Source organism: Ceratotherium simum, chromosome 18 (genome assembly GCF_057802395.1).
Source record: "Ceratotherium simum simum isolate JZ-2026a chromosome 18, ASM5780239v1, whole genome shotgun sequence".
In the NCBI taxonomy this organism is placed as follows: Eukaryota; Metazoa; Chordata; class Mammalia; order Perissodactyla; family Rhinocerotidae; genus Ceratotherium; species Ceratotherium simum.
Genome location: NC_141917.1, coordinates 38,261,641 through 38,286,476, shown reverse-complemented (window position 1 = coordinate 38,286,476; position 24,836 = coordinate 38,261,641). Strand labels below are relative to the sequence as shown.

The 24,836-nt window shown below is 35.6% G+C and overlaps 1 protein-coding gene across 3 annotated transcripts in view; it reads right to left on the bottom strand.

Annotated features, from left to right (window-relative positions):
- The window catches only part of PARP8 (poly(ADP-ribose) polymerase family member 8), a 171,920-nt gene that overhangs the window by 67,786 nt on the left and 79,298 nt on the right, over window positions 1–24,836 (bottom strand). For all 3 annotated transcript variants that reach the window (XM_087443264.1, XM_087443265.1, XM_014781621.2), the window contains exons 4-8: window positions 16,912–16,949; window positions 9,155–9,244; window positions 8,513–8,583; window positions 6,936–7,013; window positions 5,577–5,671 (exon numbers count right to left, since the gene is read on the bottom strand). In XM_087443264.1, coding sequence (XP_087299390.1) covers window positions 5,577–5,671; window positions 6,936–7,013; window positions 8,513–8,583; window positions 9,155–9,244; window positions 16,912–16,949 — 372 coding nt within the window. The remainder of the gene's footprint in view (window positions 1–5,576; window positions 5,672–6,935; window positions 7,014–8,512; window positions 8,584–9,154; window positions 9,245–16,911; window positions 16,950–24,836) is intronic.

The following is a 24,836-nucleotide window of genomic DNA, read 5'->3' as shown; positions in this document are numbered from 1 at the left end:
ACATACCTTCTTATAAAACCTTTAATATGTGAATTTCAAAGTATTCTTTCTATGATTTCTTTCATGCTTTTTTTGGCTAAAAGTTAGTATCTTCTCATTTCTCACTCCAACAATTTCTTTCAAAATAAAAAAAAGCAAAGAATGGCTTACAAGTACTCCTCTTCACCATATCAGAGCACAAATACAGAATTTTAAGGCCGCAGAGGCATTAAAGGTTTGCAATTAACTCGATTCTGCAGGTGTGGATCTGTAAATAGTTACACTTTTTGTTTTTATGCCACGCTTCAAAGAATTCACAACAACTCTGTGTATATGCAAACCAACTTCCGTTGTGATGCCCCTTTTCTGTAATGCCAGTAATTTCACGTTTCCCACTGTGAGATTACAAAATGTGATTACAGTTGGTCCAGATGCAGCAACCCAGTCATCAGGGCTGCTTCTATCTCTGAATAACTTTCAGTAACCCTGGATCTCATGAATAGCAAATGCAGAACCAAGTCAAAGGCTTGAAATATGAATGCAACTTGAATGGTACAGCTAGATATCTGATTCTGTCCTGAATGCTGGACTGGGTTTATAATAACTCAAAATAATTTCATGCACTGCCTATATTTGTTCACTGTGAAAAGATCACAGCAAATTGAACTTGAATACTTTTTTAAGATAAGGGAAGCAACACAGAAATGATCCTGATGCACTGGTTTCACTCGGGAACTGAGGGTTTGAAAAGCACTGCTCCACAAATTTCTTTCCAGACATCTAGTGATTCTTCCAAGTCTACGTGAGCTACTCTTTGAACTGACATATCTTGAAATCTGGTCACTTGATTTTTCAATATTTACATGTGACCTAGTTCATTTTAAGAACATATTATGAAATATTTTTTCAATGAACATGCATTTTTGAGGGCATTGTGTGTTACAATTGTGGCAATTCATTCTATTTTTTAATGGAACTAATCAAGACAACATCTCATTAATGAGACACCACATACATACAATATACTAAACGTTAGACCATCTATGTTGGTCCTCCTTTGTCTATAAAACTACAGCTTATTCGTTATACTGTTGTGATGTTTTATAACATTATCTGATCAAAATTAGCAGTGATGGTGCTAGTTATAAAAATATATTTTATATATCCAGTATTCCCTCATTAACTGTTAAGGAAATTATAAGTATACACGCACACACGAAACTCTACCACAGGTTCTCGGGAAATAAATCTCTATCGCTATTTAATTATTTCTGCTTTCAACAACTGGTCAGTTATATGTCGAGAAGAAATGTATTTTATGAAGAAAAATACATCTTTGCATGACATCTGAAACTCGACAGCTTGCATGTCTATCTCTGCATGCCTACTCAATGTGTCTTTTTGCTCAGTGTGGGAGAGATGTTTGTGAATGGGCCAATAAATATGCAAACTCAGCCAGGAAGAAATCTTGGCACATTAAAGCATTTGCAAGACTATATCCAAGGTAGCTATATATTTCTCTAAAGGACAACAGGGCTGAGAAGAATTTAAAAATTACACCAAGATAAGAAAGGAAGCTCATATAAAATAATAGTGCATAAGAGGTACCGTATAAACAGTTGCTACAACTTTGCCCTGCTTAAAAATCCTTGGTGTTGCTTGAAGAAAGTACAGGCATCAGGAATAGAGGTGACTGTCTGGGATCTGAGAATCTGAAGCTTAAATCTAGATTATGCACCAGCATTTTTGGAAAATAGTCTCCCCATTGTTTCTTTCCTCTATGTGCCTCCTGTCATCACTTGCTCCTGGTTTTCAGAGTTAGACTGTTTTTTTCAGACTGTTTTTTTCCTAGGCTCTAGAGGCAGAGGTGGGAGAATCAACATGCTGGAAAGGACATTAAAAACATCCAACCCAAGATCATCTTTTGATGACTGACATACTTCAATGGAGGTTAGGTTATGTTGTAGTAAAAACATCCTCAAGATCTCCGTGGTTTAACCCAAAAAAGGATTTATATCTCACTCACACTACATGGTTACTACGGAATGAGGGGAGAGGGAGGGAATGCTACTCATTGTAGTCACTAAGAGGCCCAGAGCAAGGGAGACCAGGGGATAGGGTAACTCACAATTAGCACCTATGCTCCATTTCACTGGCCAAAATAAGTTGTGTGTCCATTCCTAACATTAAAAGGGGTATGGGAACACAATCACCATATGCTGGAAGAAGAGAACCAGAAAATTTGTAAGTAGTGCTACTGGCCACTACAAATGGAAATTCAGATATCCAAAGAAATTAAAGTGGTCCATCCTGATTTATGTGGCCTTTTTCTTTCCTTTCCTTTCCTTTGTCTATTTTTTTAGAGATAGATGTTTGAGTGGTAGGTCTGAATATAGTAGGATAGCTTCCTCAACCCTTAAAAAATCCTCAGCATGCCGTGTCCTCCAAAACATCAACTCCAAAAGGCCCTATTATCAATGTCCATCCAGAAAAAGTGACTGAAATGCAGAACAGTCACCATCTTGCCATGTTCCAACCTACATTAAGCATTAGTCACGATAAAAAGGTTAGAATATTAGTCATCTAGCTTCAATTCTTAAAATGGAAGATGATATGATCATAAAGCAAAAGATATTTTATATGGAATGGAAGTTTAAAGCATCACAAGCAAATTATCAGTCATTTAGTTCCTAACCAAAAGAATTTTGTGACTTGTAATTCCCTACCTTTCTAAAAATATTAATCTCAAATCTCAAATCAGATGGCACTGATCAATATTTTTTTCAAAAATTCATGACTACAGGAGTAAATTTATAGTGAAAAACATAAAATATCCTCATTTTGTTGCATGATTCAAGATGAGACACATTCAGACTGATCTTGTTAATCACGTTTCCCCAGAGCCCTAACTCACTTCCCACATAAGAGCCTCTGAATCAGAACTGTCATCAATGTTTACAAGTATGGTTCAACACAGCCAGTATTCTGCTTTCGGGTGATATGGCCACATAGAGCTAAAATTACCTATGTAAGTCATAAATCTTCCAGTCACCTTTTCTATTCCTCCTTCCACTTACTTTAGGAGGGTACTGCCTCAATCAAGGCAATCACAGTTATTTCTATCTCTTACAGAGAACTCAGATGTGGTTAGCTGCCTTTCTCATTAGATGTCACATAAAAAAAATGACACCAAATAGCCTGTTATGCGTACTGAGGTACTTTTGCTCTTCAAACTCCATTAAGTTCTTATAAACTTCAATTAAGTAAAAGAACAGCTAATTAGAACAGTCTGTTTTCAATAGACTTAGAACTTTCCAAGGAAGATGATTCCAAGACCTTATGCCTAACTACCTCTTTTCCCATGTGTCCAAGCCTCAGTATTTGAGACTAGACAGTAAATTCATTCTTATTTATTTTAAGTAAATCAAACTAGTCCTACTGTGATTCACCTTTATACCACGAGGCCTCTGGGAGATTATTTATTCTGGAAACATCCTCTATAGCTAAAGAAAATCTAGAGCAGGCAAGAACGTGGCTTGCATTTATTTAGATTTAAATTAGATCAAAACTTATAAGTGAAATAGGCAAGGGGAAAAAAAAACCATTTGTGACTTTAGATACTTCATTTGAACGAAATTTCAAATACTTATCAAATTTCGACAGCTGATAAATTATCAATTATTTTATTAATAATGGGAAATACTAATAGAGATGATCATAGGTGTTTAATAAATGCTTGCTGAAGAAACAAAAAAAAATTCATATATATGACAGCACCATCAGGGCCTAGACAGCACGGAAATACATTGTAAAATAAATCTTTAACTATAAAAGCAATCAATACATGCTAAGGTAATCCTCTAAACAAAAATACATATTTCAAATTAAAAGAAGCTGAATTCTATGTTGTATTGTATGATTAATTATATCCCACAGACTTTTTTTTAGTGGGTGGGGGGTTAAATTACTGGGATAAAAGTTTTAAGCTTTCAAGCAGTTTGACTAAATTTTAAAAATTAGTCATAGTTTTACACTATTTATTGAGTCTCTATTGCCTTCTTCATTTATTCATTCTATAACACTTATTGAATATCCATATTCCCCACCCTGGTGCTATAGCAGCGACCAACTGTGAAATGATCACAGTGAACTTGCTAAAACTTTGAAAACTGCAAAGATTTACTTTTCCAAGTATGATCCCACTCTCACTCAGTTGCAGCCTAATGTAACTCCATGAGTGGGAGAGACGGGGTCTGGGTACACAACCTGGCTTTATTTAGGTTGCAGGTGGTTGTCAGTTTCAGTTTTTGCAATTAAAATGAAACATTTGGCAACTATAAATTACAGCTCTGTTGTACATCCCAACTAAAAGTATTTGTTTGCTCTCTCAAAACCTGAATATGCCCACTGAAAAGAATGTTATCAGATAATGTGAAGATCTTTCATGGATGTTGTCACTGGAAACAACCAAGAATCCACCAGCCTGTATTTCATATATGTCCTGTGCTACGCCAAGTACCAGAACGCAATCATGATTAAAAACCAAACTAAAACATAATAAAGCAAACAACAAAAAAGCCCGCTGCCCCAGCATTCACAGAACTCAGTCTAGAGGAGAAGATGTAAACCACTCACGACAAGACATGAGAAATATCATAAATGAGCCAAACATGGTGGGAGTCCAGAGGCAGAATAACTAATCTGCGCTAGAGATTCACAGAAGGCTCAAAGAAAAGCTGATCTGTGGACTGGGGCTTAAATAAAGACAGCAATGTGGGAAACGTTCCTTTATAAGAGAGCTGCTTATGCAAATGCCAAAAGTCAAGAGGGAATACAGCGTATGTGGAGAACAGGAACAACTGTGGTTTGGGTGGACAAGGCTAGAACTGAGGTCAGGCTGTGAGAGGGGTCTGGAATTCCATGGAGCCTTGGAGACTCTCCTTGAGGCAAAGAACAGGAATCTGAAATAATCAGATCTGACTCGTGGAAGGAAACTATCAGGGTGGCAGAAACAGGTTTTTCTTAAATTAAGGAGAGAAAAGAAAGGTAAATAAGGATTAAGGGCTCTTCTGAATGATTAAAAATAATAAGAAATGGTCTGGAAATGTATCACCGAATAATATATTAAGTAACTGCAGAGTAAAATACATTATCATTTGAACAAACACTGTGCAAATTTATGTCTTTTTTTCTCTTCGTTTCGTTAGGGGCCAGATGTGCTCTGGATACCAGTGGTTATGCATTATTTACTTTCATTGTTCACACGGATGTGTTCTTGATTTACGATCACAGCATGGGCCCAGCTGGCCAAATCTATTATAAGAATTATGACACTACTTAAGACTGACATTTTATCAAACTAACTCTCCAAAATAACTAATTTCTTTAATGCAGTCAATGCAATCTTAAACCACATGTACAAAAAAAAACCCATACAGCCATAAATATGCCATTTAATTTAAGTAGAAACACAATAGAATCTCTCAAATACTTTCAAATAAAATTAAGCACAAGAAAATTTCCACTTCACTCCAATAGAAAATCCCAATGACTTACCAAATAATTTTTATTTTTATTCACTAAAGGTATTTATTTACCTGAGAGAAACTGCATGTGGCCCGTAGATCTCCCTCACTGCCGACAAATCAGCTTCGAGCTGTGGGTGCTTATGTAGTTCCCCGTCATAGTTTACCTGATGAAGAAGGATGGGTTAGAAGAGACTTAGGGATGAAAAGGATCCAACTACAATCTCTTGGACAGGTCACTCTGTAGGTTCCACCATGGACATTTTCTCTGTTGCCTTCCTTAAAAAATATATATATATCAACAGTATATTCACTAAAGTTCCTAGGTTCACATAGTATAATTTATTACATTTAAAGAGTAAAATTAGACTACTTTGATACATAGAAAATGTAAATGTTAAAAGGAGCAAAATAAGTGTGTGGCAGATAATCTGAAAAACTTCTAGACCGAAGAAAAGCTTTTACCTCCCCTCCGTAAGAATTAGCTGTGTAAAGAAAACTCAAACCGGGAAGAATTATTTTGCATAATGTTAAAGTGTTCTATTGGTTAAAGAATCATTAGGAAAAGTATCCCATTGCTAGAAAAACATTCCTGAGAGAAGATATCTGGTTTTATTTCCTTCCATATCTCTACTGCCTGGCATATGCTTGATTGACAAATTACTGATTTTTGATTCTCAATGAGTGAATTGACTCGTATTCTTTTATTTAATAACTTTGGGTTTAAAGCATATCTTTAACATATTACCTTCCCATTCCACTATCCCAGTTACAAAGCATATTTGATCAAGAAGTTTACAGAAACAGAACAAGACACTTATACAGTCATATCCTAAAATCAATTGCTCAGTTTAAAATCTTAATATTATTTTGGAAAAATAGAATGAATTCTTTTATATATATGCATATGTGGCTATGCCATTTTCACGTATATAAATGATGATGTTTCTCCATAACAATTTTTCAACAAACACTTTACATTAGTATAAGAGAAAAAGGAAGACAATGAATATAAATAAGGAGGATGCTCAATAATTAGGGCCCATCAATTTTTATAAAGGTTAATCATCTTCTACTTAAAACTAACAATCCATGCTTTTGTTAGAAGTCATCATTTCAAAATGCAGACTGAGCACAAGGTGCTGAACAAATGTAAAAGTCAAAAGCATAATAAAATGCCGCCAGCAAAATCTCTGTAATGAAGATAACGTCAATGTAAATGAACGATTACAGTCAAAGAATTGCAAAAGTAACCTTAATTTCTGAAAACATACAGAAAATGAGAAACGGATAAATTATACAGATTTCCTAGTTAGTTACAGAACCCTGAACAACACATAGGTCTCTCAGATCACTAGCACAGATTTCCACTAGGATATATGGTTACTGCCAACTTAGAGAGTGAATATTTGGAGGACCTGGTGTGCTTACCTGTCCTCCATAATAAAATTCTTCAGAATCATTATCACCTTCAGAATCTTCTTCCACTGTACTATTTTGTCTTGACTCCTTAAAATAATAGAGTTAGAAGACAATTTTAATGGTCAGACTAGTTTGCCTCCTTTTGAAAAGAAAGTAGCAAGTGGCCATAATAAGTAGGTCTTGGACATAGCCCGTAGATTTTATACAAAAACAGTCTTGGTGCAGTACGAGCCAAAAACAAAAGGTAGCAAGAGACAGTTTTGTGGGTGCATTAAGTTCCATGTACATCTTTTCTAAAAGTTCTATTTTGCTGATCCTGAGTTATACAATTTAACATTTGATGTACATTAAAAACTATGTATAATCAATTACAACTTTGGTTTTGTTCTGATAAAACATCTGACAAGCTCATACTGATTCAATGTTTTATTAAAAAGTTCCTCAGCATTATTTATCCCAGACTGTTCTCACTTCCAGTGCCAACTCTACACAATGGTATGAAAGAAAAGACACTTTGAATCTAATGATACAAATTATGAAAAATAAATATGAATCACATTATGAAGAGAACTTTAAGTATACAGACATTGTTTGTTTTAGATTTAAGATTTCAAAAGGATATTTAATTAAGGATGCTTGAACTTGAAGTCTGAGTTTCTAATTAACTGAACCACATCTGTTCTGTGTCTGAACTGCAAACAATGAAAATTCACCTGAAGTAACTAAAAGTGGTATTCCTACCCCTGGCCCCGTTAAAACAATCAGAAGAAAGGTAGCTTCCTTTAGACACAGGAATCTATTAATCCACTGTTTTGTAATCATCTCCAAATTTCTAGACCAAATTTCAAATTCTTCAAAAAACCCAAAAAACCAAGAAAAGGGAATTTGGGTTTTACAAAATGCTAACAGTTTTTGGTTTTAGTAACAGTATTGCTACATCAGTGATTCTCAGTGTGGATAAGGAAGAGCAGACTGAACGGCACAACAAGAAGAGGAAGGGGGCCTTATACTGAGTGCATAGTTTTAAAATCAAAGAACTGTTTGCCGCATTGCACTCATTTTGTTTGTTTCATGTCCCAGTATTTATTTATAGATTCAAGTAAATTTTTTAAAGATAGGGAAAGAAGATGAGGTAGTGGTTGTTCTTTTAACACTGGCCAATAATAAGACTACACCCACACTCTTATGCTACTTTAGCTAAAGAGATCATCTTTGACAAACGAAGTTCTAAGGTTCCCATCGAAACGACGTATAGCCGCATATAGTTATTATAAGTTACCCAAACGCTCCTCAGTCAACTATATTATTTGATGAAAATATAAAGAATAAGTTAGGTTTTGTGTGCACTTTATTTAGATTTACACCACATGTTCTTTCTATTACTTTAAAGGGAGCTTCCTTCTCAGAATTAATTTTAGGCCACTACCCACCCTCCCCACACACGAAGTCCCTAAGCCATGAGTTTGAGCTTCACTCACTATATGCAACTTTACCTAAATCACAATGATGATATTTACCACAAACACACAGTACATTTAAAATATATCTACACTGTTTTGAAGAAATAAAAACTTTAATTTACATACCTCCCCATTTTCCTTCTGTAATTTGGATTTTATGGATAAGCAACAGTTAATGTCATTTGTCTTTCTTAATTCTGAAAGAAAGTTATAATTAAAAAATCACTTTAGTTTTCAGTATACTATTTACCAAGTATTCATAACTTTCAGTATAAAAATACCCCTCAGGTGTTTCTCTCCTTTGCAAGAGAATTAAGGGATATTTTGAAATTATGTTAAGGAGTTACATACTATACAAGCTTTTCTGATTTTTCATTGTCCATAAAAATATGGTCAAACTAAAGTGCCACTATACAAATGCCTTCAGCTCTTGTTATATACTTCATGGGATCTACATTGCCTTAAGCGTGCTTTCTAAATATTCAGTTTGTTTAGTAATGTCATTATGCATGGGAATATTTTCACAAGAGCAAATAACAACATAATACATTTAAACAGGACTTTTTTAAAGTACTGTACATTTATGCATTTAAAAAACTGTTGAAAAACAAACTAATGCACTTTAGATAGAAAATGTGTATGGACAACCAGATTTATAGATGCTAAAGATAAATATCCGTTATATGGGCTAAAAGAAACAAAAAAACAAAGCTACCTAGAATCAAGAAAATATTAACCTAGAATAAAAAAACAGTGTATTCCTATTACCTGTTGCTATTCGATGAAAAATTACTGGAATTGGCTCTGTAGTAACTAACACATCTTCATCATTTTCTGAACTTGACACGTACGTATTATCTGCAGAGAGACAGGGACAACTAAAGGCATAGTAACTTGAAAAAATACATCCTCAATAAAAAAATAAAGTAATATCACCTCACTTCCGACTCTCATGAAGCACACACTACTATTCTGATTAATCTCAGAAAAAATAAAGTAAATTGCAGATCTATGTGTGAATTAATCATCATAAATGGCTCCTTTAAAGATGTTTGCACCTCCTAGAGAAATACGAACTTTGGATGGACACTATCCAAATACATCTCTAATATCCCATGGATCATTTGGTTACAACTGGTTACCCCAACTCACTGAACAGGGTCCTTACCAATACCAATGTCACCTACAGGAAGCAGGCTTAGTGAGTGAGGGAAAAGGCTTATCAACAACACTTGATGCAATGATAAAGATTCAATATCGAGTCCTTAAGGAATTTGAGCTAAAGCTTTTGTTCTAAATCATACCTCCCATATTACTCTGATATATATTTTTAAGTTGGTATGTCTCACAATTCTTCTTCCACAGATTAATTTTATCTAAATAATATTATACCAGTTGAATGCATAGAACATTAAATTAACCCACAGATTCTTTAAATTTCTTATTCATTACTTGTTTCCTCTGGAAAAAATAATATTTTTATAAATTTAGGATTTTTCCCTGATAAATACTGATCTTCAAGAATATGGTAATGCAGTACAACACAAAGCTGGTTATTCTACTTTGCTCACTGATAATTACAGGGCATCTGTGAGACAGCTATTGAACAAACGCTTCATCAGTTCATTAATAATGGTCCTATAATATACTCGTCAATGATACACAAAATATAAATATAAAAATAAAAGTGTAAAATATTCCCTCCTATAAAATAACTGAAGCTTCTATCAATTCCTGAGAAGGGAAATGACTGTTCAGATGATTGACTAAATATATGATAAAAGATCTTGAGCCAAGTTTTCATAACATCGTGTCAGTATAGTGAGAACATGATTTTTAATTGATAGATAGCTAAGTCATTACTTTATTTCCAAAGAAACATATGCACTGTTTTTAGACCTTCAGTAGTGAGTAAATGATAGTGATATATATTCACTGCATAGCCCCAGAAGACTCTCAATAGACATAAGGCTTTAATAGTTATTCAGGAAGGCAAGAGGGGATGGGTGTGGGTTAGATTTGAAACAAAATAGGTTTGCCTCATTGTCTTGCTTTGTTTTAATTACAAATTTTTCCTCATTTTGTTTTCAAGTAGCATCGAGCAGGTTGTGAGATTTTTGTGTACATCAAGTGAGACCACAGATTAAGAAACATTTAATATAAATTTGTTTTAATTATTGTCTCATCATATTAGTTGAGACTTTGCTCATCTGGCGTCTCTTCTGTCAGTCACCTCATACTTTCAGGTAAGGATCAAAAATTTCTCTATTAAAGCCACTTTTTAAATTTCTTAAACTCTCATTCAGAGTCTGACTGACTCAAAGTTTTTCGCTACCGAATCAATTTAATTAGGTTTCCCCTGGGCACAATGGATTCCTTGAAGCAAACTTACGGAGAAAAAGAGTATTAAAAGGGAGCTTAAAGCAACAGAAACAGCGGCCGGCCCAGTGGCATAGTGGTTAAGTTCGCACACTCTGCTTTGGCCGCGCGCTGTGCTTTGGCGGCCTGGGGCTCGCAGGTTCGGATCCCGGGCATGGACATATGCACCGCTTATTAAAGCCATGCTGTGGCAGCGTCCCATAGAAAGTAGAGGAAGATGGGTACGGATGTTATCCCAGGGCTGATCTTCCTCAGCAAAAAGAGGAGGATTGGCAATAGATGTTATTAGCTCAGGGCTAATCTCCCTCACAAAAAAAAAAAAAAAAAGCAACAGAAGTAATAGCTGACCACCAACTAAAAGGGAAGATCCAGAAAAATCCATAATGTGGACACTGTATTACGCAATATCTCAGTGTCATGGAATGAGGAGGATTTTACTAAAGCTTCAAGAGGCAAGCAAATTAGCACTTTCTGTTTAAGAAAACGGGCAAGTGAATAACTCAATTTAGAGGACCAAACGTTTTATGTAAAGTGTTGACACTGGAAGGCAGTGAGATTTGATTCAAGAGAATATGATTTGGTGAATACATGTTGCATAATGCTGAAAGACAGGATTATGCATCCAAACCTATCATTTTCTAAAAGACTTTCTACCAGTTTGTGTTTTGATTAGTACTTAGGCACCAGAACACTTTCAATTTCTGGTTTCGGCTTAATTTATTCAAACCAAAATGTTTTCAGGTTTCATGACAATGTCTATCAAATCACCATTACAATAGAATAGGCCAGATCACAGAGGTATACCCAAATCAAGAACAGAAATAATAGGAGAGTAGACAAAGAACATGAAATCTAGACACTGCTACCAACTAGCTGTTGATCCCTTTTAACCTAAGCCACAGTCTGCTTAGTTATAAAATGAAGAAGTTTGCTGATGATCTTTGAGAATCGTCCCAGCTGTATGAATGGATTCTATGTTTTCTTTTGTTGTTGTTGTTTAAATAATTATTTCTAAATCTTCCTCAAACTATTTTGACATCTGTGATAAGAACATCATCTTTGCTTAGACATGAGAAAGTAGGACATAAAAAGGGTAAGGAATGCATTTAGGGTAACAGAATGAGTCAGTGATAGAATAGAATGTTTTCAAACTCCAAATTCCTTCACTGGAATTCTCCCACTTGACTCTAGAGCTGCAATTTTTTTTCTTAAAATTTCGGGTAACAGTTAGGTTCTTTAACGTGTATAGCTTGTGGAGGACCTATAGATCTTTGTTAAAGGCTGTTAACAATATGAATATTTTCTGTTCCCTTCCCTATCAGATTATGCAAGCATGACCGGAACTTCTGTGGACAACCAGGGAGAGATGAGTAGAGAGCTATGGAAAAGCATCTCTTAAACTACTGCTTTTATTCTATTTCAAATGCAACATAATTTAAGCCAAGTCATTCCATTATTCATTACTATGTAACTTAAGAGAAATAATTATAAATAATAATTATATTGGTTTTAAAATATAATTCGGATATTTTCCCTGGATCTTAATATTTATGTCAACCCCCAAGCCAATCAATTATTATCCCTATTTTAAAGATGCAGAAACCAAAGCGCAGAGAAATTAAGTAATTTGACAAAATTATTTAAGTAAATCAAAGTAATTACATACAGCTAGAAAGTGGTGAAACTGTCTGAATCCAAAAATCAATGCATTGCTATGTTTTTTTAACATCAAAAAATTGTCACTTAACAACTTTACAATATCTTGTAAAACATATAAAAGGGATGAGAGAATTCTCACCCACCAGTAGGTACGCCTCCTAATTAAAGGTGGGAACTGATGGGAAAGAACTCTGCTGTTCTGTTATAGCAGAGCCAATTATCTGTGACTTATAACATACCTACCTTTAAAAAACAAAAAACTGTGTACACTGTAAATTCTATAAAGGAGTACAAGTAAAACAGAAGGCTGCTCTATTTCTTCACTTTATTTTGAAGAGCCAACATATTTAGTGTTTCATTTACACATATGTTGTTATGTATCCCTCAAACTCAATCAACAACCTCTAAATTTCCATTTTCACAAAAACAAACAAAGAAATGATTTCCAATAGATGGCACAGTTTACCTAAAAAATGACAAATCGGTCCCTAAGGAAACAAACAAGGTGACATAATCCTGAATTTGGAGGATTCCGCTGATACATTTCCATAGGGCAAAGAAAATTCCTTATTTTCAAACTTAGAGGATGAGTTAATCATTGAACCATATAATCCAGGAAAAGGAGAAAAGAAAAAAAAGCCTGAGGAACATTAGCAGAAGGAATTAATAAAAGCAGTATCAAGATTACTGCATTTAGAAATTAAAAACAACATAAAAGAGAGCTATTTGTTTTGAAAGAATTTTTAAAATAGGCAAAGTTTTTGGAAGAAAAATCAAAGGGGGAAAAAGACAAGAACAAACATAAAACAATAGAAAGGAGAAAAGAGAAATAACCACAGAGATGCAGAAGATTTTTAGATTTATAGACTGAATACTATAAAAAACTTTTTGCTAAAAAATTTGGGCATCTCACCAATAAAGTAGACTTTCAAGACGAACGCATGATAAAAAATGACTAAGAAATAGAAAAATAGAACAGATCGATAATCATGGCAGAAAAATATGACAATTGCCCCAGAACCATCCCTGACAGATCTACTTGCAAGTTCTATCAAAATGCCAAAGAAATAGTTTAATTCCTTCAGCAATTTCAAGTCTTTAATAACAGAGTATATGACAAAATGCACATAATTCTTAGAGATCAACATTAAGATATCTGCTAATATAACTTGTCACCTTGTATTCAAAGGAGAAAGCATATGTGATACCCCAATAGATGCCAAACAAGAATTTGATAAAGGTTTAATACTCATTCTTAAAAATAAAAAAAGCTTGGTAAATGAGAAAAGGAATAATATTTTCTTTTCTGAAAGCCACTGGAAGCATGCTCAGTAATTCTGAGAAAAGGGACAACACTGTCGACTTTCACATCTGTTATTAAAAATTATTCTGGAAGTTCTAGCCAGTGCGAGACAAGGAAAAACATCGGTATGAATACTGGAAAGGAAGAGCAAACATATAATTTTGACATAATATTGTCTATGTGAGAAGTCAAGCATATTAACTGAACCCTTAGTACAAATAAATGTAGATTAAAATTCAATAATGGGGAAACTATTATCATAGTAATACTCACTTTGAAGAAAGCTCTATAAAAACATTACTACTACTTCTTCCCCAGAAGTGAAAGGAATCAGAACTGAATTATAGACTTGGTTTTACCACCAAACTACATGTCCTTGGGAAATACTATTTAACCTCTCTCAGCACGTTTCTTCAAGTATAAAATGTCATGATAGCCCCTGTTCTATCTCTACACTGAATGGGTTTAGAATCAATTCAATTATGTACATGAAAATACTTGGTATACATTGTACTGGTTGCATCAGCCAATTCAAAATTCTACCTCAGAATGCACTGACTCTCTCTCCCATCCTTGTGTTTTATTTACAGTCCTTTTCTTTTTTAGAAGTGAAATTATATTGGAAATTCACCAAAAACTTGCTCCAAGAAGGGAATTCAATTTAAAAAAGCACAAATGATAACCAATGCTTTATTTTTAAATTTCAATTTTTGTATGTTGTTATTTCCAAGAGGGGCTCCTGTTAACAGCGAGAAAAGAAGAGAGTAATATGTCTTGGCCACAAGAGGGAGCTAAATATTTGGTTCACTTGGTTGACTGAAGGCATCTTCCACCATGTTCCTGTGCTACAGAATAATTCACTTACTGTCTTCAAGTTGGGCTTTGATTTGTGGCATTATTTCTATCACCTTGACTAAAAGTCCTGCACCTCTCGTGGCTGACATCTCCAGGAGCTGCCTCAGATGAGAAGCACAATAATTATAACATTTACAATAAATAGTGAGGTCTTTATTTTCCTAATGTACTTAAGTAGCAAACATTCTGCATCTAAAATATACTATATCATAATAAGGAAGAGATGATTGGAAAACTATCTACCAAAAATATTTTTCTTTATAAATATTTTCTGTCTTGGTTCTTCCAATAAAATCTGCCTAGAATCCTTTTTATACTACTATTAAAAAATAGGTGTATCTTTAACAATAACTCCCCTTGTTTAATTTTAAAGTAGTTTCATAGAATACTATGCTCAAAACATATGGAGATTAGAGTAAAATAACTGTAAGGGAGTCTATGATTTACAAAATTATTTTAAAACGTGACATTCGATCTTTTTTTTTTTTTTGTGAGGAAGATCAGCCCTGAGCTAAACATCCATGCTAATGCTCCTCTTTTTTTTTTGCTGAGGAAGACCGGCTCTGAGCTAACATCTGTTGCCAATCCTCCTCCTTTTTCTCCCCAAAGCCCCAGTAGATAGTTGTATGTCACAGAGGCAAATCCTTCCAGCTGCTGCATGTGGGACGTGGCCCCAGCATGGCCGGAGAAGCGGTGCGTCGGTGCGCGCCGGTGATCCGAACCTGGGCCGCCAGTAGCGGAGCCCACGCACTTAACCGCTAAGCCACGGGCCGGCCGCATTCGATCTTGTAAAAAGATTAAATGCATAATGCAAACTACCACAGGAAATGCTTAGCTTAAACGCTAAAGAAATAAGTTTTACAATATCCTTATACCAAATTATGAACTAATTATTTAAAAAGTACTCAAAGTATATATAATCAAAGTTACTTACAGTAATCTAGTCATTTTATATAGAAAAATATGACCCTAATCACACAGAGTATGTGAATAAAATGGCTACATTTGAATAGGAATTGGAATTATGATTCCAATTTACGACCCTGTTAGATCACAATCATTAGTTTGGTAACCAACTGATGTTATGAAGAATACTGGAGTAAAAAATATATATATGTGTGAACTATAGGCAGTTAAAATTTGCTATTCTTTGCCACAGAATACAATAAACAGGGCCGGCCCCGTGGCTTAGCGGTTAAGTGCACGCGCTCCGCTACTGGCGGCCCGGGTTTGGATCCCGGGCGCGCACCGATGCACCGCTTCTCCGGCCATGCTGAGGCCGTGTCCCACATACAGCAACTAAAAGGATGTGCAACTATGACATACAACTATCTACTGGGGCTTTGGGGGGGGGGGAGAATACAATAAACAATAGATTCTTGCATTACACTCTTCTCTCTGGGGTAAACTAATCAAGTCATATTTGATCTACACTAAGTCTACAGTGCTCATGCTCTTATTCAAGATAAAATTATAGATATCATTTGTGAGAAAAATATCAAAGAGAAACATCTCGTTCATATCTTCAAATTATCAGGACTTAAGTGTTGGCATACACATCTGATGAGATTACAGTGAGTCTAGAAAGTAAGATTGACCATGGCCTAGAAGAAAAATACTTGTTTAAGTTACAGAAAAATGGATCTGCAGTGATTTTATATTCCATTTTCTATGGACAAGTGTGTGTGGCCCTAGTAATACGTTTTAGGACACACAGTGAGGACAGCTGTGTATATGCAAGATGCCTAGTATAGTCCAGTGGTACGGTCCACAGGCTCTGGACCACTGGCTTCAAGTCCCAGCTCTTCCTTATTAGCAGCGTCATCATTCATCTGTAAAATGGCGAAATTACGGTAACAATCTCACAGGATTGTTGTGAGAATTGTTTAATTATGTGTGTACTTAGAGAAATGAAGAAAAGCCTGTTATTTTTAGCTATTACTATTATTTTTAGCTAATTATTTTACATGTTATTTTTACCTCTTATTTTTACATTATGAAAAGCCAAATGATGTTCCAAAACCAACAACTAACCCAGTTTAGAGAATCTTTATTTTAACTGTAATGACATAAACATATCAGCTGAAGCTATCATATGGGCTCATGTAACTACTTTTCATTGAGAAACGATTTTGATTCTGGACTGCATCTCAGGATAAGACGTATCTCACAGGCAATCAACAGAATTCTTCTATATCTTTAAGTCTTTCCCTGCCAATGCTTCACCCCTTGATACATTTATATACATTTCACATCTCCAAAAGAAGAAAATATTCATGGAATCATGATGTGAATATTTGTAATAAAAATTAAAAGAAGAAAAGCATACCTGGGTAATCTTCAGATACATGTACTGAATAGGATACACTGTTAAAACAGGAAAAAAAGAGAAAAGAAAGGTTCAAGTTACTGCTCGGGTACATATGCTTTTACAAAATAAAAACCAATCCCATGTTTCCCATTCATTTATACAGATATAAGTATAAACAGATAGCATCCAAAATGGATTAGAAAACCTCAATATTTGATATAAGAAACGTTCAGATTTTTAAGATACATTTTCCATGAGTGTAAATGGTTTTTAAAATATCTTTCTCCCAACAGTGACACTTTTTTTAGTATAAAGAGGTCTTTTTATCTCAGCAATGTCTAATATTCCATAATTTATGATCATTTGTGTTTCCTCAGAAAGTATGGCAGTCAAGAATTTAAACATTTATTTTTAATATTGCTTACCCACAATATGCTGTGCTTTTGAAACGTCTTTTTCTTCAAAGAATTAACAAAATGATGACAGTGTAACTAATAGATATTCATCAGCCAATCTTTCATCATCACTATATATAATAAATAAACTACCACTTGTTCTCAAAAGAATGGAGTTGTTTCAGAAACAATTTTTAAATTGCATTTTAACAATTTCACAACTTATCTCATATGATGTATGGGAAGTTATCATACTCATTTGTTCACTTTCCCATCTCTATCAAGCAGATTGCAAGTCTCTTGAGGTTAGGGTCCATGTCTACTTGTAATTTTAGAACAGTCACCTACTTTAGCACATGACACACAGCCCATATTCAATATTAGTTTTTGAATAGATCAGTGGAGCCACCACCTTCCACAGAAAAGTCAACATTTAGTTCAAGTTCAACCAAATTAACTGCCTGTTAAGATAAAAAAAAAATCAATTTTCTTTGAAGGAACATACAGAATACAGAGTCTATGCAAAGTCTCATTCACAAAGTGAATCCAGTACAATCCAAATTACTTGACATATGAACAAACAGGAAAATATAACCTATATTCAAGAGAAAATTTGATCTAAGTGTTGGAATTAGCCCACAATGATGTTAAAACAGTTATTGTAAGTATGCTTAAGGATGTTCTAGAAAATCCAATCTGAAGAAGAGAGAAACAAACAAAAACAGATCATCAGGTGCTATGTGACACTAGCAAAAGAGCCAACATTTTATGTAACTAGAGTTTCAGAACGTGAAGAGAAAATACAGAAAAAGCAAGTAAGAGAGGAAAATTTCCCAATTTTGGTAAAAGACATAGATGTGCAGACTGAAGAAGCTCAGAAAATCCCCAACAGGGTTAAGTATAAAGAAAACTACACCCAGGTGCACATAGTCAAACTGCTGAAAATCAAATACAAGAAAAAATTTTTAGGGGCCGGCCCCATGGCATAGCAGTTAAGTGTGTGTGCTCCGCTGCTGGTGGCCCAGGTTCGGATCCCGGGAGCGCACCAACGCACCGCTTGTCCGGCCATGCTAAGGCAGCATTCCACATAAAGTGGAGGAACATGGGCATGGATGTTAGCCCAGGGCCAGTCTTCCTCAGCAAAAAGAGGAGGATAGGCAGATGTTAGCACAAAGCTGATCTTCCTCACAAAAAAAAAAAAAGAAAAGAAAAAATTTTAAAAGAAGTCAGAGAAAAAAATAACACCACATACAGGGAAACGACGATAAGAATCAATGTTGAGTATTCATAAGAAACTATGGAGGACAGAAGACAATAGAACAGTACAGAGCTGGGGTGGGGTAGCAGGGAAGAGAACAACTGTGAACGCAGAATTCTATATCCAGGCCATATATGCATCAAAAATGAAAGTAAATAAGCCTCTATGGGAAAACGGTATGGAGATTCCTCAAAGAATTAAAAATAGTGATGCCCTATGATCCAGCCATCCCACTACTGGGAATCTATCCAACAAACCTGAAATCAACAATCCAAAGAGGCTTACGCACCCCTATGTTCATTGCAGCATTATTCACTATAGCCAAGAAGTGGAAGCAACCTAAGCGTCCCTCGACTGACGATTGGATCAAGAAAATGTGGTATATATATACAATGGAATACTACTCAGCCATAAAAAAAGACAAAATCGTCCCATTTGCAACAACATGGATGGGCATGGAAGGTATTATGTTAAGTGAAGTAAGCCAGAAAGAGAAAGACAAACACTGTATGATCTCATTCATATGTGGAATATAAACCAACACATGGACAGAGAAAACTGTATTGTGGTTACCAGGGACAATGGGGGTGGGGGGTGGGCACAAGGGGTGAACGGAGATATATATATGGTGATGGACAAACAAAAATGTACAACCCAAAATTTCACAATGTTAAAAACTATTAAAACATCAATAAAAAAAAAGAAAACAAATAAAGAAACTTACAGATAAGAAAAAATTGTGGAAATTTGTCCCTAGCTGACCTGAAGTACATAAAATCCCAAAGTTCTCCAGGCTGAAATATATCAGAAAGTCAAACATCCAGAGGGAATAAGAACACCAGAAATTGTAAATATAAAAGACTATTTTTCTCTTAATGTTTTTAAAATAGATGTGACTGTTTAAAGTAAAAAATTCTAACACTTCATTGTGTGATTTACAACACATATAAATGTAATATGTGTGATTATTAGCACAATGTTAGGGAGGGGTTAAATTATAGCACAACGTTAGGGAGGGGTTAAAAGATCATACACAGTTTCAAAGTTCTTACATCTTACATGAAATGGTATAATATTGACCCTAAATAATAACTCTAAGAAAAGTTAAGGATATATATTGAATCCCTAGAGTAAGCATAAAAAATGCTAAAAAGCCAAAAGATAAATTAAAGTGGAACTCTACAATCATTTTGGAACATTTAATTCAAAAGAAGGCAGGAACAGAGAAACAAAAAACGGAAGTGACAAAAAGAAGACAAATAGTAAATGGCTCCTGAATCCAACTATACCAAGAATTGCATTAAATGCTAATGGACTTGTTTAAACACACTGAATAAAAGGCAAAGATGGCCAGAATGGATAAAAAGTAAGATCCAATTCTATGCTGTCTTTTAAGAGATTCACATTAAATATACAGACACAGATAGATTGCAAGTAAAGGATGGAAAAGATATACCACACAAACAGTAAGCATAAGAAGACTGAAGTGTTTAAGTTAATAACAAAGACTTCAAAACAAAGATACACAGAGATCATTTACAATGATAAAAGGGTCAATTCATCAGGATAAAGCCATAACAACCATAAATGTGTATGTGCCTAATAACAGAGCTTCAAAATACATGAGGCAAAACCTGACAGAATTAGGAGAAACAGACAACTCCACAACCATAGTTTTAGTAATTAACAGAACCAGACCGAAAAAACAAAAATCATTAAAGACACAGAAGATCTGAAATTGATTTTCATAGAAAATTACAACCGCAGAATATCCTTTTCTTTTCAAGTACACATGGTATGCTCACCCAGACAGGTCATACACTGGGCTATAAAACTGGTCTCAATAAATTTGAAAGGCTGGATGGTCATGGTTCACCACAGTTCATACCCTGGGTTTCCTGGCTCATCGTGCCCTTATGACACGAAGTCTTAAGCCCTCGAAAAGCTACTGCCTTTTAGAATTTGTGACTGGACTTTGGGCTCTGTGACTGTCTTCAGGACTCCACCAGTCAAATCCCTGGCATGCTGCTTAGTCATTAAGGCAGAGACAAGAAAGACAATACATAGGTGAGTAGGAAAGAAGGATGGTTAGTAATGAGACCAAGCATTGATACACTGTTCTTTGTAAAGCATATTCAATTGTTCAATTAATCCAAGAAGCATTTTTTGGTAACCTAGTAGAAGCCAAACATTGTGTTAATGCCAAACAAAATCTAGATAGAAAAAAAATCAGGAGATGACTTTGAATGATTAATTCAGAAGGAAACAAAGAATATGAAACTTAATGAATATGATAAACAAAGGAACTTGAACATTTTAAAGGATAATTGAATTTTTTTTACTTTTTATTTTTAAATAATTATAGATTCACATGAAGTTCCACAGATAGTACAGAGAGGTCTCATGTATCCTTCACCCAGTTTCCCCAATTGATTACATCTTATATACCTGTATAGTATAATCTCAAAACCAGGAAATTGACATTAGTGTAAAATTTGTGTATAGTTCTATGTCATTTTATCACATTTGCATCAATCATGTACTCACTACCACAAATCAAGATACAGAACTATTTGATTACTCAAAGATTTCTCTTGTGTTATCCTTTTTAGAGGTATAACTTTCTCCTCTCTCCCCAACATCCCTAACTCCAGGCAGCCACTAATCAGTTCTCCATCTCTATAATTTTGTCATTACAAGAATATTACATAAATGGAATGACAGAGTATGAAGCACAATAGAATTTTAGGCAGAATTAGTATTTTGAAAAAATTAGTATGATTGGCAATATTTAGGATAGACTGAAGAAGAGAGAGATTGAATTAAGAAGCTACTGTAGTAGCAAAATATGAGCGAATATCAGTGGGGAGGTATGTAATGGCAAGGAGAAGGCAGGAACAAATGGCAGATGTTGGACTCCAGCCAAGAGCCCGCTTTGAGAATCATAGTCCTGAATCAAATGCCAAGAATTAGAAGATACAATAACCATGACAGCAGTGCCTCAAACAAGCTGGGGGAAATATACACTATCACCCCACACAAGTTTATTTTCTCACAATTCATTCCTTTATACAGTGGAACTGCATTACACAGAAATGAAATTTCTGATGATCAAGGCAACCCTTCATCTGGCAGTACTATGTGACAGAAGCCTGGGACCTTGCCAGGCATTAGACCCGTACTAGGCTGAATTAATTCCCAACAGCCAACCATCTCAACCAACAGCAGTTGGCTTCTTTTTCATCCAAATCAATGTCTAAATCCAAAATGAAGCCTCAATATATTCCCATGTCTATCTTGAATGAGGGAGCCTGCTGGAGTGAGAGTCAAACAAACAGGAGTCAAATGCCAGCTCTGAGCCTTACTAGCTGGCTGGCATAAGAAAAGTTATTTCATCATGCTAAGCTTCAATCTCTTTTCAGCAAAATGGGAGACTCCAGACCTACCTCACAAGCCTGCTGTGATGATTTAATGGCTTAACAGGTGTAAGGCCCCCAGGACAACGCCAGACACAGAGCAGCAGGTGCCAAGTCATTTTAGTCAGCTTCCAGTACAAGCAATGAAAATTTACAGAAGTGAAATTTTACATGAATGAATGTTCTCTGGGAAACTCAATTTGCTAAAAATCACCATCTATTACATTTATCAGAGACCAAAGCTAACGCTGATGATTTTATTTTATGGTTGTATTATCCTTGTGATATTAGGAGACGTTTCCATGTCCATGATCATACCTAATCTTTCCAGTACTAAATAGAAAGCGAAAGCCCTACAAAATGATTCATCAGCTCCTGTGCCATAGCATTTTCTTGGGAGTACACCAGAAGGAAAATCACCAGGGCTGTAAAATCCAAATCAGTTTCACTTGATGGCTTACAGAGTTCTTAGGGAAACAATCTACTAGAAGCAGACATGGATGATTAAGCTAAAGGACCTAATAGGTAGGGCCAAAAAAAGAGCAAAGAACCAAGCTTAAATAAATATAAGAGTAAGGGTAGCTGTACTGTACATAATAAATACTTAAGCAGGCAAAGACATTGTGAAGAAGTAAAAGCAAAAGAAGGTGAACATGAGAAGGAAGAATACCTGGAGCGAGCTCTGAATTCCGATTCAAGCAAAAATGCCTTCAGAATTTTGGAATATGCTAAATTACAATTACATTGAGGTGCTTTGCCAGAGAAATTCAGGTCAGTCAACATGTGCTTTGGCAATACCATACGCACCGCACAGTACTAGGTTCTTAATAACTCAAGTTTAAAACTAGCATCTCTAAATCATTTCTATTACCACAATATTTTTTTAAATAAAATAGTTGCTTCCACCTCTTATTCCTCCAAAAGCATCTGACCCAACCAAAAATATCTCTTGATCACCAAGAGCCTATGAAGGTGTTCTTAGGGGAACCTTCAGATGTTCAATATCTACCTAATCTTGAATTTTGTTTATATATTTGTTTACTCCTATAATTAAAATCATTCCTAAGGTCATTCTTATATCTAAACTCACCACTCGGTCCATTACCATCCTATTCCTTCTGAAATATCTGCAAAGAACTAAGAACAGATCCAGTTTAGATCTAGCTGGGAGTTCACAGATCTAAGAAAATTCTTTAAGAATAGTAGGGAGCTAATGGAAGATGGCAGTTTTACCATAATAGAGAAGGGAACTCAGACCTTTCAGAGGTACTAAATTCAATATCTATATTCTACAAGTGTGCCCCAAAGTGTAGTGACTTTCTGTCGTCTCTAACTCAAAACTCCTGGATCCTGAGCTCATTCTTTTTCAACTACACCCAGGGGTTTCGACAGAGCAAGCAAAAACCGATATTTTATCATGCTCTATACCCTTTTACCTTACTCCCTAATATCTAAAACAATTTCTTTGAGAAACCAAACCCTGACATACCTTTTCTCTCCCAGTTAGATCGCTTTTAGAATTTACAGGAGAAAAAGCAAAATGTAGAAACTAACAAATAATTGCAGCTAATGACAAGCAGTCCTCTACTCCAGCTATGATGCTTATGAGTACAGGCTTCAACCCCGTATGTTCACTTGCAAGACAATAGCTTAGACCTGAGGATATATGTAACCCACTTTCAGACCCACAGGGAGTTTACTAGAAGAATTCACTCCAGCACTTAGAATTCTGTCTTCCTCACTCTTCAGCTACAGGGTGAAAAGAGACACCGTCCGGCTACCCATCTCTACAACCAACTCTTGCATCTCAAGCCAGAAGGTGATTTCCGGCATGTTAGAAGTTCTCATTTGCTATTTTGATGCCCTTTACTTTCCAAAACATCCATCATCACCTTCATTATCACTTTCATCTTCCAAAAACTTTTGCTAAACATCCGGGTCAACTAGCTATGGCATCCTCATTCTTTACCATTATTAGCTATCAATGTTTCGTCATTTATCCAGGATTAGAGATTTCTAGGGCACTCTCTTCCTCTTTACTAAAAGTCCTCACATCACCCACATCCACATGGACAACGTCAAGCTGCATATAAGTTCCATGGCTTCATCTTCCCTTAACTTGGGCTCCCCAATCCACGGCTACACCCTGGACCTTCACTTGAAGTGTAAATTGCTCTCCTTCTAAAATCTCAGCCCCGTGTCCCACTGTCTGGCTGAAATTTTATCACTTTGTAGCCCTCACTCTTTTATTCCTACTCTCTGACAACCTCAAATCCCCGCGTTTTCACTCTTTGTGTTGTTTATCAGTCCCTCCCGGCTTCATTTCCTTCCTTACATGACCACAGAAAGCTAACTGCTCTCTCCCCCTCCACCTTCAGCTCCATCGTGCACTCCTATCTTGCCCATGCAGACTACCTACCTGACCTACAACCACCAAACCGCAGATTAAGTCATGTCTGGTGTTCTCAACTCCTACACCTGGGCTCTGAATGCTGCCAAAAAGGACAATGGAACTAAGGGATCTGGTGCCACTACCAACACATGGTGCTCAACACCAGCTATGCACAACTTTGCTCAGTAGCCCCAGAACCCACCCCTCATATACTCCTTTGCTTTTTCTTCTCAGTTGTTTTTTCAAACCTGCACAACTTTCCAACAGCCTATAACAACCTGCCCTTTCAGTATCCACCTTAAGATAAAATAGATTATCACATGGCTACTCCCTCAAGGCATTCTCTCAATTCTTTCTCCCACCAGCCACCTATAAGCTTATACTTCTCCTCTCTTTGCACCCAGGAAGAAGAAAATGTCTGTCCTTTTATCTAAGACTAATCCATCTATACTTGATTTATAGATCCATAAACCCACACTCCT